At 53.0% G+C, this 18,930-nt stretch overlaps 1 protein-coding gene across 3 annotated transcripts in view; it reads right to left on the bottom strand.

The window, feature by feature from the left end:
- LOC142291709 (E3 SUMO-protein ligase RanBP2-like) overlaps positions 1 to 18,930 on the bottom strand; it is a 189,831-nt gene that overhangs the window by 113,714 nt on the left and 57,187 nt on the right. For all 3 annotated transcript variants that reach the window (XM_075336442.1, XM_075336441.1, XM_075336440.1), the window contains exons 13-14: positions 15,266 to 15,427; positions 15,043 to 15,180 (exon numbers count right to left, since the gene is read on the bottom strand). In XM_075336442.1, the coding sequence (XP_075192557.1) occupies positions 15,043 to 15,180; positions 15,266 to 15,427 (300 nt within the window). The remainder of the gene's footprint in view (positions 1 to 15,042; positions 15,181 to 15,265; positions 15,428 to 18,930) is intronic.

Below are 18,930 nucleotides of genomic sequence, written 5' to 3' on the forward strand. Positions count from 1 at the left end.
ACGACATGCTGTTGTCTCCTCTGAGCAATACAGGAGGGTATATAGCCAAAAACAACCGTGCACCATACAGTGTAAAGTATAGCCTATAATCATATAATCTATAAGTACACTTCTGCACCAGTGGGGCCAGCACCTAGGTGCTGCTTACCGCCCGCGCAATGCGGTTGTGTGGTCACCAGAATTCCTGCCTGGGTCTCCCTGAGCTTGTCTCCCTTCTCCAGCGTTAGCAGAGCTGACAGGAATGGCTGCCGGCGTCCTGAGGAGAGGAGGGGGCCGTGGGCGTGCCCTAGAAAGTGCGGGAATCTGGTGCCCCACTGTGCACAGTGAGGGGGGTGGAGTATGCAAAGCATGCTCCAGCCTCAGTTGCTGACGTCCTTTACAGCGTCCCGCCCTTCCCCTGACTGGCAGGCCTGGGGACGGGAAAAGAATGAGACTAGGCCGCAAAAGCCGGGGACTAAAGTTATAAGCGCGGCCGCCGTACAAGCGCGGTCGGCGCGGAAGTCCCCGGCGCACTAACAGTCCCAGCCGCGCCGCAGTGATAACAATGGCAGCGGCGGTCAGCGCGGCAGTCCCCATACACTAACACACTCAGCGACGCTGCAGTGTGTAAAGGCACAAACGCAGTCAGCGCCGCGGTCCCCGGTGCACTAGCACACCCAGCAATGCTGGAGTGTTGCTGTGCGCAGTCCCCACGCGGACACAGAGTACCTCAAAGTAGCAGGGCCATGTCCCTGAACGATACTCGGCTCCTATCCAGCAGAGTCCTCAGGAGCTGTGGATGGAGCACGGTCTCATGTGCCTGGAGACCGATAGGATCCCACTTCACCCAGAGCCCTAAGGGGGATGGGGAAGGAAAAACAGCATGTGGGCTCCAGCCTCCGTACCCGCAATGGATACCTCAACCTTAACAACACCGCCGACAAGAGTGGGGTGAGAAGGGAGCATGCTGGGGGCCCTGTTATGGGCCCTCTTTTCTTCCATCCGACATAGTCAGCAGCTGCTGCTGACTAAGCTGTGGAGCTATGCGTGGATGTCTGCCTCCTTCGCACAAAGCATAAAAACTGAGGAGCCCGTGGCAGCACGGGGGGTGTATAGGCTGAAGGGGAGGGGCTTTACACTTTTAGTGTAATACTTTGTGTGGCCTCCGGAGGCATAGCTATACACCCAATTGTCTGGGTCTCCCAATGGAGCGTCAAAGAAAAACGTGATAGAAACGCACCTTGTGCACACAGCCTTACAGTATGTGGTAAAAATCACGATCTAATGTCAAGCCTTGCCAAAGGGTGGTCTTCACAGGATTTTGGTCATAGTAGGTATAGGGGGTCTTCATCAGACCCTTGATAGCTATGGTAATCCATCAGCATTCCATGGCAGAGCCCCTGTGCCACACACTGTAGACTGACCGCAGCATTTAATAGGTAAAGTACCACTCCACTTGAGGTTGTTCGAGGCTGAATAACGTAGCCATCATCGCCAGAAATGGTGCAAGCTCATCTACTGATATTACTTAAGGCGAGCACTGTACACAAACAGCGTTAGTCGTTAAAGCGCCACTCCAGTGGTTTTTTTTTTGTTTTTTTTTTTCAGAACTGGTGTGGTGCTTTTAACCAAAGTCTCTTGCTCTCATTCTTATACTCACCCTCCGGCATCTTCACGTTCTTATTCAGCGTCACTCCGGTCCCATGGCGCCATCTTGTGCCAGTAACTTCTAACTGTCTGGAAGTCAGAATTTACATCACAAGCGCTCAACGCAAGTCTATGAGAGATAGAACAAGGCTCTTAGACTTGTAATGATTTATGACCACTGGCTCGCTCCATGAAACACTAGAGCTGCCGGCAGGTCATAAAGTGCCAGAGACTAAGCGGAGCCACGCTGAGAATAGAAGACGACAGCAACAGATGAGTATAAGACCAGGGGCAGGGGACTTTGATTTAATGCACCATTCTAGCGGTGAAATAACAAAAAAATGCTGGAGTGGTGCTTTAATGGATTAATGATGCCTGTATTGGACCTAAACAGTGACAGAGCAGGGACGTCCGTCCCCCACTCGCTTAGTTACACTATACAAGAATACATGAATATGGCCAAGAGCATCTAGAACTAACAGGATAAAACAAACCTTGCTCAAAAAGAAGGGAATTTTGTTACTTACCGTAAATTCCTTTTCTTCTAGCTCCTATTGGGAGACCCAGACGATTGGGTGTATAGCTACTGCCTCCGGAGGCCACACAAAGCATTACACTAAAAAGTGTAAGGCCCCTCCCCTTCTGGCTATACACCCCCAGTGGGATCACTGGCTCACCAGTTTTAGTGCAAAAGCAAGAAGGAGGAAAGCCAATAACTGGGTTAAACAAATTCACTCCGAGTAACATCGGAGAACTGAAAAACCGTTCAACATGAGCAACATGTGTACCCGAAACAACCCAAAAATCCCGAAGGACAACAGGGCGGGTGCTGGGTCTCCCAATAGGAGCTAGAAGAAAAGGAATTTACGGTAAGTAACAAAATTCCCTTCTTCTTCGTCGCTCCATTGGGAGACCCAGACGATTGGGACGTCCAAAAGCTGTCCCTGGGTGGGTAAAGAAATACCTCATGTTAGAGCTGCAAGACAGCCCTCCCCTACGAGGAGGCAACTGCCGCCTGCAGGACTCTTCTACCTAGGCTGGCGTCCGCCGAAGCATAGGTATGCACCTGATAATGTTTGGTGAAAGTGTGCAGACTCGACCAGGTAGCTGCCTGGCACACCTGTTGAGCCGTAGCCTGGTGTCGTAATGCCCAGGATGCACCCACGGCTCTGGTAGAATGGGCCTTCAGCCCTGAAGGAACCGGAAGCCCAGCAGAACGGTAGGCTTCAAGAATTGGTTCTTTGGTCCATCGAGCCAGGGTGGCCTTAGAAGCCTGCGACCCTTTGCGCTGACCAGCGACAAGGACAAAGAGTGCATCCGAACGGCGCAAGGGCGCCGTGCGGGAAATGTAGATTCTGAGTGCTCTCACCAGATCTAACAAATGTAAATCCTTCTCATACCGATGAACTGCATGAGGACAAAACGAAGGCAAGGAGATATCCTGATTAAGATGAAAAGAGGATACCACCTTCGGGAGAAACTCCTGAATGGGGCGCAGCACTACCTTGTCCTGGTGGAAGACCAGGAAGGGAGTCTTGGATGACAGCGCTGCCAGCTCAGACACTCTCCGAAGAGATGTGATCGCTACCAGAAAAGCCACTTTCTGCGATAGTCTAGAAAGTGAAACCTCCCTCAGAGGCTCGAAGGGCGGCTTCTGGAGGGCAACCAGTACCCTGTTCAGATCCCATGGATCTAACGGCCGCTTGCACGGGGGAACGATATGGCAAACCCCCTGTAGGAACGTGCGCACCATATGAAGGCGTGCCAAACGCCTCTGAAAAAAGACGGATAGCGCCGATACCTGACCTTTAAGGGAGCCGAGCGCCAAACCTTTTTCTAACCCAGATAGCAGGAAAGAAAGAAAGGTAGGCAATGCAAATGGCCAGGGAGACACTCCCTGAGCAGAGCACCAGGATAAGAATATCCTCCACGTTCTGTGGTTCTTAGCGGACGTGGGCTTCCTAGCCTGTCTCATGGTGGCAACGACCCCGTGGAATAATCCTGAAGACGCTAGGATCCAGGACTCAATGGCCACACAGTCAGGTTCAGGGCCGCAGAATTCCGATGGAAAAACGGCCCTTGGGACAGTAAGTCTGGTCGGTCTGGTAGTGCCCACGGTTGGCCGACCGTGAGCTGCCACAGATCCGGATACCACGCCCTCCTCGGCCAGTCTGGGGCGACGAGTATGACGCGGCTGCAATCGGATCTGATCTTGCGTAGCACTCTGGGCAAGGGTGCCAGAGGTGGAAACACATAAGGGAGCCGGAACTGCGACCAATCTTGCGCTAGGGCGTCTGCCGCCAGCGCTCTTTGATCGCGAGACCGTGCCATGAAGGTTGGGACCTTGTTGTTGTGCCGGGACGCCATTAGGTCGACGTCCGGCCTTCCCCAGCGGCGACAGATTTCCTGAAACACGTCCGGGTGAAGGGACCATGCCCCTGCGTCCATGCCCTGGCGACTGAGGAAGTCTGCCTCCCAGTTTTCTACGCCGGGGATGTGAACTGCGGATATGGTGGAGGCCGTGGCATCCACCCACATCAGAATCCGCCGGACTTCCTGGAAGGCTTGCCGACTGCGTGTCCCCCCTTGGTGATAGATGTATGCCACCGCTGTGGAGTTGTCCGATTGAATTCGGATCTGCTTTCCTTCCAGCCACTGCTGGAAGGCTAGTAGGGCAAGATACACTGCTCTGATTACCAGAACATTGATCTGAAGGGTGGACTCCTGCTGAGTCCACGGACCCTGAGCCCTGTGGTGGAGAAAAACGCTCCCCACCCTGACAGACTCGCGTCTGTCGTGACCACCGCCCAAGACGGTGGTAGGAAGGATCTTCCCTGTGATAATGAGGTGGGAAGAAGCCACCATTGCAGAGAGTCCTTGCCGTCTGTGAAAGGGATACTTTCCTGTACAGGGATGTTGACTTCCCGTCTCATTGGCGGAGAATGTCCCATTGAAGTGAACGCAGATGAAACTGCGCAAACGGAACCGCCTCCATTGCCACCACTATCTTCCCGAGGAAGTGCATGAGGCGTCTTAAGAAGTGCGACTGACCTTGAAGGAGAGTCTGCACCCCAGTCTGTAGTGACCGCTGCTTGTCCAGCGGAAGCTTCACTACCGCTGAGAGGGTATGAAACTCCATGCCAAGATACGTTAGTGATTGGGTCGTGACAGGTTTGACTTTGAGAAGTTGATGATCCACCCGAACGTCTGGAGAGTCTCCAGCGCAACATTCAGGCTGAGTTGGCATGCCTCTTGAGAGGGTGCCTTGACCAGTATATCGTCCAAGTAAGGGATCACAGAGTGTCCCTGTGAGTGCAAGACTGCTACCACTGCCGTCATGACCTTGGCGAACACCCGTGGGGCTGTCGCCAGCCCGAATGGCAGAGCTACGAACTGAAGCTGGTCGTTTCCTATCACGAAATGTAGAAAAACATTGGTGCTCTGTAGCAATCGGCACGTGGAGATAAGCATCTTAGATGTCTATTGATGCTAGGAAATTTCCTTGAGACATTGAGGCAATGACGGAGCGGAGGGTATGATCCGGAACCGCCTGGCCTCCACGTGCTTGTTAAGCAGTTTTAGGTCCAGAACGGAACGGAAAGAGCTATCCTTGTTTGGCACCACAACCAGATTGGAGGAAAACCGTGTCTTGTTCCTGAAGAGGAACCGGGATTACCACTCCTTCTGCCTGCAGAAGAGCATCTGCTCGGTGGGGAGGTGGGGACGTTCTGAAGAATCGAGTCGGAGGACGAGAACAGAACTCTGTCCTGTGCACGTGGGCACACTGTCCCTCACCCACCGGTCTGTGACCTGTGGCAGCTAAATGTCGCCAAAGGCGAGCGAGTCTGCCATCAACCGCGGATGCGGAAAGATGAGAGAGCTGAGAGTCATGAGGAGACCGCCTTGGTAGCGGTTCCTCCGGCTGCCTTCCTTGGGCGTGATTGAGCCCGGCCGGCAGCTGAGCCCCTCTGAGGCTTTTCATCCCTTTTGGACGAGGACCATTGGGACCTGCCCGAGCCTGGGAAGGACCGAAACCTCGGCTGTCCTTCCAGGACAGCATTAATAGGGTAAGTCGCAATGCAGACATTGCGAGGTTACGGACGCCCCTGCGGCACAGATGTACTTGTGCTCAAGACCAGCTGCGCAAGAACAGCTGAAAAGCTTAGGGTGCCCATACGGCTGTGAATGCCGGAGCAACCGACACGCCGATAGCCTCACAGACAGATTTCAACCAGAGTCCATCTGTCTGTCAATGGCATCTGTAAGTGAAGTCCCATCTCCACTGCAACTATGGCTCTAGCCGCAAGCCTGGAGATTGGAGAATCCACCTTTGGACCCTGGGTCCAACGCCTGACCACGTCAGGGGGAAAGTGATAACGTGTATCCTTAATACGTTTGGAGAAAACGCTTATCTGGGAAGCGTGGTGTTCCTGGACTGCTTCTCTGCAGTCAGCGTGGCCAGAACAATACTCAATATACGTTTGAGCTTGAAATGGGACTTCTCCTGCTGTGAAGCTGACTCCTCCGCTGGGGGAGCTGAGGGAGAAAAGATCCAACATTCCATTGATGGACGCTATAGGATCATTCCTTATGGCGTCGCCATCCGGTGTATCCGGAGTGAGAGCGGTGTCAGGATCAAAGTCCTGATGAGCTACGTCTACCTCATCATACAGAGAGCCTCCTGGGACCCCCCCGGAGCACCGATTTTTAATCCAAGTGAGGGTGGCCAGGGAGCAATGATCCAGATTGCCCATGGCCTGTCCGGACTGCAAGTCTCTATCCCATTGCAACTCCGTCCCTGTCCTTGGACAGGGTTGAGAGGTGGTTCTTTTGGCCACGTCAAGTAGAGACCCCGGCTGACCAAGTGCTACAGGGGAGCATTGCACCCAATGGGGAGCAGTGCCGTGGAACAGTATCACATGCAGCAAAAACAGCATCGAAAGCCTGTGTTGCTTATATGCTGCTGCCGACTTATAGAGCCAAGAATGGCGACCGTACAGTGCAATGTATATCATACAAGTATAAAGTACAAATGAACACTGTAGCACATGCAATACAAGCAGCATAGAAAGCCTGCTTTTCTGCTGCTGTAGACTAGCCATCTAGGGGAATATAGCCCAGAATAGCGACCATACAGTGCAATGTATAGCATACAAGCATAAGTACAAATGAACACTGCAACCCCTGCAATACAAGCAGCATAGAAAAAAACCTGTGCCTCAGCACCCTTGCTTTTCTGCTGCTGTAGTCTAGCCATTCTATGGCGAATATAGCCAAGACTAGTGACCGTACAGTGCAGTGTATAGCATACAAGCATAAATACACATGAACACTTCAGTACGTGCAATACAAGCAGCATAGAAAGCCTGTGCCGTAGCACCCATGCTTTTCTGCTGCTGATGTGTCGCCATCTAAGAGGGCATATAGCCCGAAATAGCGACCTATGCAGTGTACTTAAATACAAATAGACAAACTGCGGTATTTAGTGTCAGCACCCCAGGTGCCGCTTACCGCCCGCCTATAAGCGGGTGTGTGGTCGCCCTATTCCTGTTGGTTGCCCAGAGTCCGTTCTCTCAGCTCGGGCTGCAGGAATGGCTGCCGGCGTCCTTCTCCAGCTCGTGTGAGTAGGGGCGGGCCGTTGGCGTGCCCCAAGTCAGAGCGGGAAACCGGCGTCCCACAGTGTCTAGTGAGAGGGCTGGAGCATGTAAATAAGGCTCCAGCCCTCAGCGCTGCTGATTGTACAGCGTCTCTCCCCTACCCTGATTGACAGGGTGGGGGCGGGAACGAAGCTGAGCTAGGCCGCAAAAGCCGGGGACTGGATTTATGAGCGCCGCCGCCGTAAAAGCGCGGTCGGCGCTAAGTCCCCGGCGCACTACAAGTCCCAGCCGCGCCGCCGCTCCCGGAGCGTCCGGCGCGGTAGTTCCCAATAAATAAAGTCACTCAGCTAGGCTGCAGTGACTGTAACCCTTTACTGTCCCCGGCGCACTAGCACACCCAGCAAGTCTGGAGTGTGCTGTGCCTGTGTGTACGGGGACACAGAGTACCTGAATGGTGCAGGGCCATGTCCCTGAACGGCACTCCCGCTCCACATCCAGCAGGTTCAATGGGTCTGTGGATGGAGCCCGGCCTCAGGGCTTTGGGGCCGGTAAGATCCCACTTCCTCAGAGCCCCTCAGGGGGATGGGGAAGGAAAACAGCATGTGGGCTCCAGCCGCCGTACCAGCAATAGGTACCTCAACCTTACAAACCACCAGTGGGGTGAGAAGGGAGCATGCTGGGGGCCCCATATGGGCCCACTTTTCTTCCATCCGATATAGTCAGCAGCTACTGCTGACTAAACAGTGGAGCTATGCGTGGATGTCTGACCTCCTTCGCACAAAGTCGAAAACTGGTGAGCCAGTGATCCCACTGGGGGTGTATAGCCAGAAGGGGAGGGGCCTTACACTTTTTAGTGTAATGCTTTGTGTGGCCTCCGGAGGCAGTAGCTATACACCCAATCGTCTGGGTCTCCCAATGGAGCGACGAAGAAAATGTAATTTTATTAGCTATGCATTAAAAGTGCATTGGCATATTTTTAATGTATGTCTACGGTAGTAAAAATATATACCGTATTTTTCATTTTATAAGACACACCGGATTATAAGACGCATCCCAAATTCAGAGATAAAAAAAAAAAAAGTAGAAAAAAAAAAATGTGGTCCGTCTTATAATCCGGTGTTGTCTTACCGGAGGGGGGACCAAGTGGTGGTGAAGCGGGGTCACAGGAGGCAGATGTTGTGCTGGCAGCCGCGGCGGGTCAGTAGCATCAGCCGCAGCGGGTCCGTGGTGGAAGCAGCGTCGGCGTCCGTGGTGGCAGCCGTGGCGGCGAGTGAGTGGTGGAGCAGGCCAGTGAAGTGAGTGTCTCAGTGTGTCCGTGGTCCCGGTTCAAATGTTGGCGCCTGGAGCGGCGCGTGCGCAGATTGAGCCCTCAATCAAGAGCTCCATCAGCGCACGCGCTGACTCCCGGTGTTATCATTTGAAACTGGGACCGCGAACACACTGAGACACCTGCCGCACAGCCACCCGTCCGAAGCACACACACACACACAGAGTGACAGCGAGCAGGCTGCCCGCCCGCTCAGAGAGGCAGCCGACACAGACAGGCACCCAGCTGCCCGCACGCAGCCACAGCCACACAGCTTCCCGAACACACCCGGTCGCCGCACAGACAGCACCCTGGTAAGCTGTATTTGGATCTTAAGACGCACCCCTCATTTTCCTCCTAAATTTTTGGGAGGAAAAGTGTGTCTTATCTGAAAAATATGGTAACTTTTTTTTTCTTGTTTCTTCTAGACAATCTTGGCCACTGCAAACAATCACAGCATACAATAAGGGCAAAGCTCCTATACCCCTTGCCCCTTCCCCTGGCATACAATTACAGGGGCTAATAATTAAGCCTATTAAAAGCAGATTATGTTTTAGACCCATCTAAAAAAGAGAATTTTGTTTACTTACCGTAAATTCTTTTTCTTATAGTTCCGTATTGGGAGACCCAGACATTGGGTGTATAGCTTCTGCCTCCGGAGGACACATTAAGTACTACACTTAAAAGTGTAGCTCCTCCCTCTGAGCTTATACACCCCCTGGTAGCCAGTCCTAGCCAGTTTAGTGCAAAAGCTGAAGGAGAATAGCCACCCACAAGTAAAAACAGAGCAAGAACCGGAACAACCGGAGCCTCTGTCTACGACAACAGCCAGTGATAACACGCGGAACAAGAAACTGCCAACAGGCAACAGGGAGGGTGCTGGGTCTCCCAATACGGAACTATAAGAAAAAGAATTTACGGTAAGTAAACAAAATTCTCTTTTTCTTTATCGTTCCTATGGGAGACCCAGACATTGGGACGTCTCAAAGCAGTCCATGGGTGGGAATAAACAGAAAAACTGAGAAGTAGGCAGAGCCTAACTTCACAAGTGGGCGACAGCTGCCTGAAGGATGCGTCTGCCCAAGCTCGCATCTGCCGAAGCATGAGCATGCACTTGGTAGTGCTTTGAAAAGGTATGCAGGCTAGTCCAAGTGGCAGCCTGACAGACCTGCTGAGCCGTAGCCTGGTGCCTAAAAGCCCAAGAGGCACCGACAGCTCTGGTCGAGTGTGCCTTGATCCCCGGCGGGGGAGGCACCTGAGAACACTGGTAGGCATCCGAAATGGTCGACCTAATCCAACGGGCTAAGGTCGGCTTAGAAGCAGAGAGGCCCTTACGCCGACCTGTGGTTAGCACAAAAAGAGAGGTGCACCGCCTAAGAGCAGCGGTGCGAGATACATAGATCCGGAGCGCCCGCACCAGATCCAGAGTAGGCAACGCTTTTTCAAAGCGATGAACAGGAGCCGGACAAAAGGAAGGTAGGGTAATGTCCTGGTTAAGGTGGAAAGGAGAAACCACCTTAGGGAGAAAGTCCGGAGTCGGACGGAGAACCACCTTATCTTGATGAAAAAACAAAAAAGGTGACTCCGAAGAGAGCGCAGCTAAATCAGAGACTCTCCTGAGGGAAGTTATGGCCACTAGAAAGACCACTTTCTGTGAAAGACGAAACAAAGAAACCTCCCTAAGACGCTCAAAGGGGGGTGTCTGCAAAACCGTGAGAACCAAATTGAGGTCCCAAGGATCCAAGGGCCGCCGGTAAGGCGGGATGATGTGAGACGCACCTTGCATGAAGGTGCGGACCTGAGCCAGCCGTGCGATACGCCGCTGGAACAGAACTGACAAAGCTGAGACTTGTCCCTTGAGAGAGTTGAGGGACAGTCCTAGCTGCAGACCGGACTGTAGAAAAGACAGAAGGGTCGGCAAGGAAAAAGGCCAAGGAGAATGGCCGGAAGAGCGACACCAGGACAGGAAAATCTTCCAAGTCCTGTGATAGATCTTGGCGGAGGAAGACTTACGGGCCCGAGTCATAGTGGAGATGACTTCAGGAGGGATACCAGAAGCCGTCAGGATCCAGGACTCAAGAGCCACGCAGTCAATCTGAGAGCCGCAGAATTCTGGCGGAAAAACGGACCTTGTGAGAGAAGGTCTGGATGGTCCGGAAGATGCCACGGCACCTCTACGGACAGATGGAGCAGGTCTGGGTACCAAGCTCGCCTGGGCCAGTCCGGAGCAATGAGGATGACTCGACGGCCCTCCATTCTGATCTTGCGCAGGACTCTGGGCAAGAGAGCTAGAGGGGGAAACACGTAGGACAGACGAAACTGGGACCAGTCTTGAACCAGAGCGTCCGCTGCAAAGGCCTGAGGATCGTGGGAGCGAGCCACGCAAACCGGAACCTTGTTGTTCTGACGGGATGCCATTAGGTCCACTTCCGGAGTGCCCCACTTGCGGCAGATTGACTGAAACACTGCCGGATGCAGGGACCACTCGCCACTGTCCACGGTTTGACGGCTGAGATAATCTGCTTCCCAGTTTTCCACGCTTGGGATGTGGACTGCGGATATGGTGGACATGGAGTCCTCCGCCCATTGAAGGATGCGTTGAACCTCCAACATTGCCAGGCGGCTGCGTGTCCCGCCTTGGTGATTGATGTAGGCAACCACTGTCGCGTTGTCTGACTGGACTCGGGTGTGCTTGCACGCCAACAGGTGATGAAAGGCTAGGAGAGCTAGAAACACAGCTCTGGATTCCAGCACATTGATCGAAAGGGCTGACTCGGACGGAGTCCAAGTGCCCTGCGCTCGGTGGTGGAGACATACCGCTCCCCAGCCGGATAGACTGGCATCCGTGGTGAGGATCACCCAGGACGGGGCCAGGAAGGAGCGCCGCTGAGACAGAGAGAGGGGCCGAAGCCACCACTGAAGAGAGCTCCTGGTCTATGGCGACAGAGCCACTAGCCTGTGCAAGGAGGAAGGCCGCTTGTCCCAACAGCGGAGAATGTCCAGCTGCAGAGGACGCAGATTGAACTGGGCAAAGGGAACAGCCTCCATTGACGCCACCATCTGACCCAGCACCTGCATCAGGTGCCTGATGGAATAACGGTGGGGCCTCAGCAGAGAGCGCACCGCCAGTTGGAGGGACTGCTGTTTGACTAAGGGCAGCTTCACAAGTGCCGGCAGAGTCTCGAACTGCATCCCTAGGTACGTGAGCCTCTGGGTCGGAGTCAGAGTGGATTTGGGCAGATTGACAAGCCACCCGAATTGGGCTAGAGTGGCGAGAGTGAGCGAGACACTCCGCTGACAGTCTGCACTGGATGAAGCCTTGACTAGAAGGTCGTCCAGGTAAGGAATCACTGCCAACCCCTGGAGGTGCAGAACCGCAACCACTGCTGCCATGACCTTGGTGAATACCCGAGGGGCCGTGGCTAACCCAAAGGGGAGAGCCACGAATTGGAAATGTTCCTCTCCGATTGCAAAACGTAGCCAACGCTGGTGTGAAACTGCAATTGGCACATGCAGATAGGCATCTCTGATGTTGATGGATGCCAGGAAATCCCCTTGGGTCATTGAGGCAATGACTGACCGCAGAGACTCCATGCGAAAATGCCGCACCTGAACATGCTTGTTGAGAAGCTTGAGATCCAGGATGGGCCGGAAGGTACCGTCCTTTTTGGGGACTAGCAAGAGATTTGAGTAGAAACCTCTGAACCGTTCCCGGGCGGGAACCGGTACAATTACTCTGTTGGCCTGCAAGGATGCCACGGCCTGAGAGAAGGCGGCGGCCTTGGAGCAGGGGGGAGTTGACAGAAAAAATCTGTTTGGCGGGCTGGAAGAGAATTCTATCCTGTAGCCGTGGGAGATGATATCCCGCACCCACTGATCGGAGACGTGTTGAAACCACACGTCGCCAAAGTGGGAGAGCCTGCCACCGACTAAGGACGTTGCTGGTGCAGACAGATAGTCAAGAGGAGGCTGCCTTAGTGGCAGCAGCTCCTGCGGACTTCTGTGGACGCGCTTTTGTGCGCCAGCCGGATTTTTGGTCCTTGGCTGAGTTAGTGGACGAGGCCGAGGGCTTAGAGGACGACCAGTTGGAGGAACGAAAGGAACGAAACCTCGACTGATTCCTACCCTGGACAGGTTTCCTGGGTTTGGTTTGTGGCATGGAAGTACTCTTCCCGCCAGTAGCCTTTTTAATTTCATCCAGTTGTTCACCGAACAGCCTGGACCCAGCAAAAGGGAGTCCAGCAAGGAACTTCTTTGAAGAAGCATCTGCCTTCCACTCTCGAAGCCACAAGATCCTGCGGATAGCGAGGGAATTAGCCGAAGCCACCGCAGTGCGGTGAGAAGCCTCCAGCATGGCAGAAATGGCATAGGACGAAAAAGCTGAAGCTTGGGAAGTTAAAGCAACGATTTCGGGCATAGATTCCCTGGCGAGGGAATGCATCTCCTCTAGAGAAGCAGAGATGGCTTTGAGAGCCCACACTGCTGCAAAAGTTGGGGAGAACGAGGCCCCTGCCGCCTCATATACAGATTTGGCCAGAAGGTCGATCTGGCGGTCAGTGGAATCCTTAAGAGAGGTGCCATCAGCCACTGATACAACGGTCCGGGCTGATAGCCTAGACACCGGAGGGTCTACCTTTGGTGAATGAGCCCACTCCTTGACCACCTCAGATGGAAATGGAAACCGGTCATCAGAACCACGCTTTGGGAAGCGTTTGTCAGGACAGGCCCTAGGCTTGGACACAGCAGCCTGAAAACTGGAGTGGTTAAAGAACACACTCTTTGTCCTCTTAGGCGAGGTAAACTAGTGCTTTTCTGCCAGAGAGGGTTGCTCCTCTGATACTGGCGGATTGAGATTCAGTACAGAATTAATGGACGCAATCAAATCACTAACATCTGAGTCACTTTCGGACAGATCAATGGGGCACATGGAGTTAGCCTCCGAGCCCCCTGTAAAGGCATCCTCCTCGTCCCGCGAGTCAGCGTCTGAAACAGAGCCGCGGGACGAGGAAGGAGAGGGAGCCCTGCGTCTCCTTTTAGGAGGACGGGGTCTGGGACCAGATGATGAATCCTCTGTGAGCTCCGCTGAGAGAGCCCTAGCAGCAGAGGCACCCTGTGAAGGGGTCTGATGCATGCTCAGCAAAGTCCTGGACAGCTGTCCCATGGAGTCGGCAAAAGACTGGGAGATAGACCTAGATAAGGATTCTACCCAAGCCGGGGGTTCAGCCACAGGAGCCGGAGCAGCCGGAGAGACCACTGGGGATGCGACTCCAGGCTGAGGCATCGTCAGGTTAGAGCAGGCATCACAATGTGGATAGGTGCTCGGTTCAGACAGTAGGAGCTTACATGCAGTGCATACTGAATACAGCTTTGGAGCCTTGCTCCTCGTGTGAGACATGCTGCTGAAGTGGGGGCTCTGCCAGAATGACCCCCAGAGAGTATATACAGAAGGTCCACAACCGGAGGTTGTGGCTTACCAGACCGCTGGAGCGGTTTGTGTGCCCTCCAGATCCCAAAGCCCGGACCCCCAAGCACCTCAGCAGGGATGCTGCAGCCAGCGCTGATCGCAGGGAAGAACGCTGAGAAAAAGGCGCCGGAGCGAAAAGAGGGGGCGGGACTCACTCTGGGAGCGGGATCTGGAGGGCCAAAGAGACCTACAGGGGAGGAGACATGTACTCAGTGAGGAGTGTCCCTCCCCTGTGCAGAACGGCCGCTGGGCGGAGCCGCACTGTCCCTCTGCATGAATGACATGCGAGGGCAGTGAAACCGAAAGTAGGCCTCCGGCGAAGCCGGGGCCTAAATTTGAGCGGTGCGGCCGGCGCGCAGGCACCATCGGCGCGGTTCTCAGGCGACAGCCAGAGAACCCACCGGAAATGTCACAAAAATCACTCAGCACACTCTCCCACAACAATAAAGTACAAGGGACCCCCATATATAAACGTCTCAGGTACTTAGCTTGCGGAGACGCAGGGTTCCAAGTCCCTGGGGGCGAGTTCTCCGGTCCAGCAGGATCCTGAAGGGCTGCGGATGGAGACCGGTCTCCTGCCAAGCATGGAGAACCGTGCTGGCTCCCACTTCAAGCCAGAGCCCGGAGGGATGGTGAAGGAGCACGGCATGTAAGGCTCCAGCCTTGGAATCAACCTTAACAGCACCGCCGACACAGTGGGGTGAGAAGGGACATGCCGGGGGTCCAGGCTTGGACCCGCTTTTCTTCAAACTCTTTTCAAAAATGAAAAATCAGATGAGAATGCATGTGTGGATGTATGCCTCCTGAACACAAAGCGATAAACTGGCTAGATCTGGTTCTCCAGGGGGTGTATAGGCTCAGAGGGAGGAGCTACAATTTTGAGTGTAGTACTTTGTGTGTCCTCCGGAGGCAGAAGCTATACACCCAATGTCTGGGTCTCCCATAGGAACGATAAAGAAAGTTAGATTCTTAAAATATGCAATGATTGGTTTTGACTTCCCACAGAAAAATGTAAAACAACAAAAAGGCGATATCTCGCAGAAACATACCCCAGCAAGATTCCAATAGGAATCAACACTTTTAATGGCCTCCAGGGCTAGCACAGCATCATCAATTTTTCCTTCAATGACATCAATTTTTGCAAATGCAATTCCAGCTTCGTCTTCTAAATCTCTAACCTCGTAGAGCTGTAAGACAAAACGAGCTGGGAATGAGTTACTGAATAGCAGTCCTTTGTGCTATCCTATTGTCCAGAGTAAGAAGTGCCATTACCTTTATGTCTCGGCTGTGGAAATGTTTGAACAGGGGTTCCACTGGCTCCGGAATGCTCTTCTTCTGCTTGACCAGGTCCAGCAGAGGCAATACTTTCTTCCAATAGTGAATGCAGCGGAACATGTAATCCCTTTGGTCATAAAACGAATTCAAATTATTACCCTGCAAAGATAGAAAGATTGTGGAGAGAAGCGCAATGTGTAGTAGCTATATGGTTAACTTTGCCCGGGGCTTACCCTGGGGCACATGACAAATATTCATAATTTACAAAGCACATCCGATTATATAATGGCTGTACACCTGACCAACAAGCCCATATGACCAACGTAGTTTCAACGGGGAAAGGGAAAATTCAGCTGGCAGACAACTGGTGATGACTTACCTTCAACACATGACTAAAGCCCCCCAAACAGACTAATGGCACAAGTGGAATAACGTTTAAGGCACACTTGGAAATATGGGTGCTCAAACCCATCAGATACAAGAGAACTTGCCACAGCAAAATGAATACAAGGGCTTTATTGTATAGGCAATAAAAAAAATGTAACGTTTCGACCCCTTTATTTGGGTCTTCATTAGACACTGAAATTACACAAATACAGAAACGAAAACAAATACAGTATTTTTCGGATTATAAGACGCACTTTTCCTCCCAAACATTTGGGAGGAAAATGAGGGGTGTGTCTTAAAATCAGAATATAGCTTACCGGGGGGGTACTGTAGAGGGGTCACTGGAGGCAGGACAATATTGTGCTCCTGTGTGCAGCGCCTGGCGCGGCTCCCTGTCGGGCGGGCGGCAGGCGCGGCTCCCTGTGCTGACCGGCAAGGCTCTGAGCAGCTGCTCGGCACTGCCCAGAAAGGCTCTGTGCAGCGGCCTGCGCTGCTGTGTGCTGGTGCTCAAGATATCAGCGGTAAGTTCTTCAAATAATGGCGCCCATAGTCGGCGCATGCGCAGATGGGAGCTTGAGCCGAGAGCTCCCATCTGTGCAAGCGCCGACTGCGGCCGCCATTTCTTTGAAGTCCGCACCGCTGACATCTTCAGAAGGGCCAGTGCCCGCAGCGAGCACTAGCACACAGCAGCGCTGGCCGCCCCAGCACAGCAGCGCATCAGCACACAGCAGCGCCGGCCACCCCAGCACAGCTCCGCAGTGAGTATCTGGGCCCGTAGCATGGACCTGCTCCACCACCGCCGCTGCCGCTGCCTCCTGTGACCCCCGACTTCACCACTGCTGCTGTCCCCCACCGGATTATAAAACGGACCCCAGATTTTACTTTTTTAGCTCTAAATTTGGGGTGCGTCTTATAAAACGAAAAATACGGTAAATATATGTTACCGCCAAGGGTAGATTGTAGCAAAAGAAGGGAATTTTGTTTACTTACCGTAAATTCCTTTTCTTCTAGCTCTAATTGGGAGACCCAGACAATTGGGTGTATAGCTACTGCCTCCGGAGGCCACACAAAGTATTACACTTAAAAGTGTAAGGCCCCTCCCCTACTGCCTATACACCCCCCGTGGGATCACGGGCTCCTCAGTTTTAGTGCAAAAGCAAGAAGGAGGAAAGCCAATAAACTGGTTTAAGCAAATTCAATCCGAAGGAATATCGGAGAACTGAAACCATTCAACATGAACAACATGTGTATACAAAAAAACAGGGGCGGGTGCTGGGTCTCCCAATTAGAGCTAGAAGAAAAGGAATTTACGGTAAGTAAACAAAATTCCCTTCTTCTTTGTCGCTCTATTGGGAGACCCAGACAATTGGGATGTCCAAAAGCAATCCCTGGGTGGGTAAAATAATACCTCGTGATAGGGCCATAAAAACGGCCCTTTTCTACAGGTGAGCAATCGCCGCCTGAAGGACTTGTCTACCTAGGCTGGCGTCCGCACCTGATAATGCTTGGTAAAAGTGTGCAGACTCGACCAGGTAGCCGCCTGGCACACTTGCTGAGCCGTAGCCTGGTGCCGTAATGCCCAGGACGCACCCACGGCTCTGGTAGAATGGGCCTTCAGCCCTGATGGAACCGGAAGCCCCGCAGAATGGTAGCCTTCAAGAATTGGTTCCTTGATCCACCGAGCCAGGGTGGATTTGGAAGCCTGCAACCCTTTACGCTGGCCGGCGACAAGGACAAAGAGTGCATCCGAGCGGCGCAGAGGTGCCGTGCGGGAAATGTAGATTCTGAGTGCTCTCACCAGATCCAACAAATGCAAATCCTTTTCACATTGATGAACTGGACGAGGACACAAAGAAGGTAAGGAGATATCCTGATTGAGATGAAAGGGGGATACCACCTTAGGGAGAAACTCCGGAATCGGGCGCAGAACCACCTTGTCCTGGTGAAACACCAGGAAGGGAGATTTGCATGACAGCGCTGCTAGCTCGGACACTCTCCGAAGAGACGTGACCGCTACTAGAAAGGCCACTTTCTGTGAAAGGCGAGACAGGGAAACATCCCTCAAAGGCTCGAAAGGCGGCTTCTGGAGAGCAATTAGAACCCTGTTCAGATCCCAGGGCTCTAACGGCCGCTTGAAAGGAGGGACGATATGACAAACCCCTTGCAGGAACGTGCGTACCTGAGGAAGTCGTGCCAGGCGCTTCTGAAAAGAAGGGAATTTTGTTTACTTACCGTAAATTCCTTTTCTTCTAGCTCCAATTGGGAGACCCAGACAATTGGGTGTATAGCTATTGCCTCCGGAGGCCACACAAAGTATTACACTTAAAAGTGTAAGGCCCCTCCCCTTCTGGCTATACACCCCCAGTGGGATCACTGGCTCACCAGTTTTAGTGCCAAAGCAAGAAGGAGGAAAGCCAATAACTGGTTTAAAGACCAATTCAATCCGAGGAAACATCGGAGAACTGAACTATACCACATGAACAACATGTGTACCCGAAAAAACAGAAAAACCCCGAGAAAACAGGGCGGGTGCTGGGTCTCCCAATTGGAGCTAGAAGAAAAGGAATTTACGGTAAGTAAACAAAATTCCCTTCTTCTTTTTCGCTCCTAATTGGGAGACCCAGACAATTGGGACGTCCAAAAGCAGTCCCTGGGTGGGTAAAAGAATACCTCGTGATAGGGCCGTCAAACAGCCCTTTCCTACAGGTGGGCAATCGCCGCCTGAAGGACTTATCTACCTAGGCTGGCGTCTGCCGAAGCGTAGGTATGCACCTGAAAATGCTTGGTAAAAGTATGCAGACTCAATCAGGTAGGTGCCTGACACACCTGCTGAGCCGTAGCCTGGTGCCGTAATGCCCAGGATGCACCCACGGCTCTGGTAGAATGGGCCTTCAGCCTTGAGAGAACCAGAAGCCCAGTAGAACTGTAGGTTTCAAGAATTGGTTCCTCGATCCCCCGAGCCAGGGTGGATTCAGAAGCTTGCGACTGTTTACGCCGACCAGCGACAAGGACAAAGAGTGCATCCGGGTGGCGCAGGAGCGCCATGCGGGAAGTAGAACCTGAGTGCTCTCACCAGAACCAACAGATGCAAATCCTTCTGAAATTGATGGACTGGACGAGGACACAAAGAAGGTGAGGTGATATCCTGATTGATATGAAAGTGGGATACCACCTTAGGGAGAAATTCCGGAATCGGACGCAGAACTACCCTGTCCTGGTGAAGGACCAGGAAGGGAGAGTTGTATGAGACCGTTGCTAGCTCGGAAACTCTCCTA

The sequence above is a fragment of the Anomaloglossus baeobatrachus genome, chromosome 2 (assembly GCF_048569485.1).
Source record: "Anomaloglossus baeobatrachus isolate aAnoBae1 chromosome 2, aAnoBae1.hap1, whole genome shotgun sequence".
NCBI lineage: Eukaryota > Metazoa > Chordata > Amphibia > Anura > Aromobatidae > Anomaloglossus > Anomaloglossus baeobatrachus.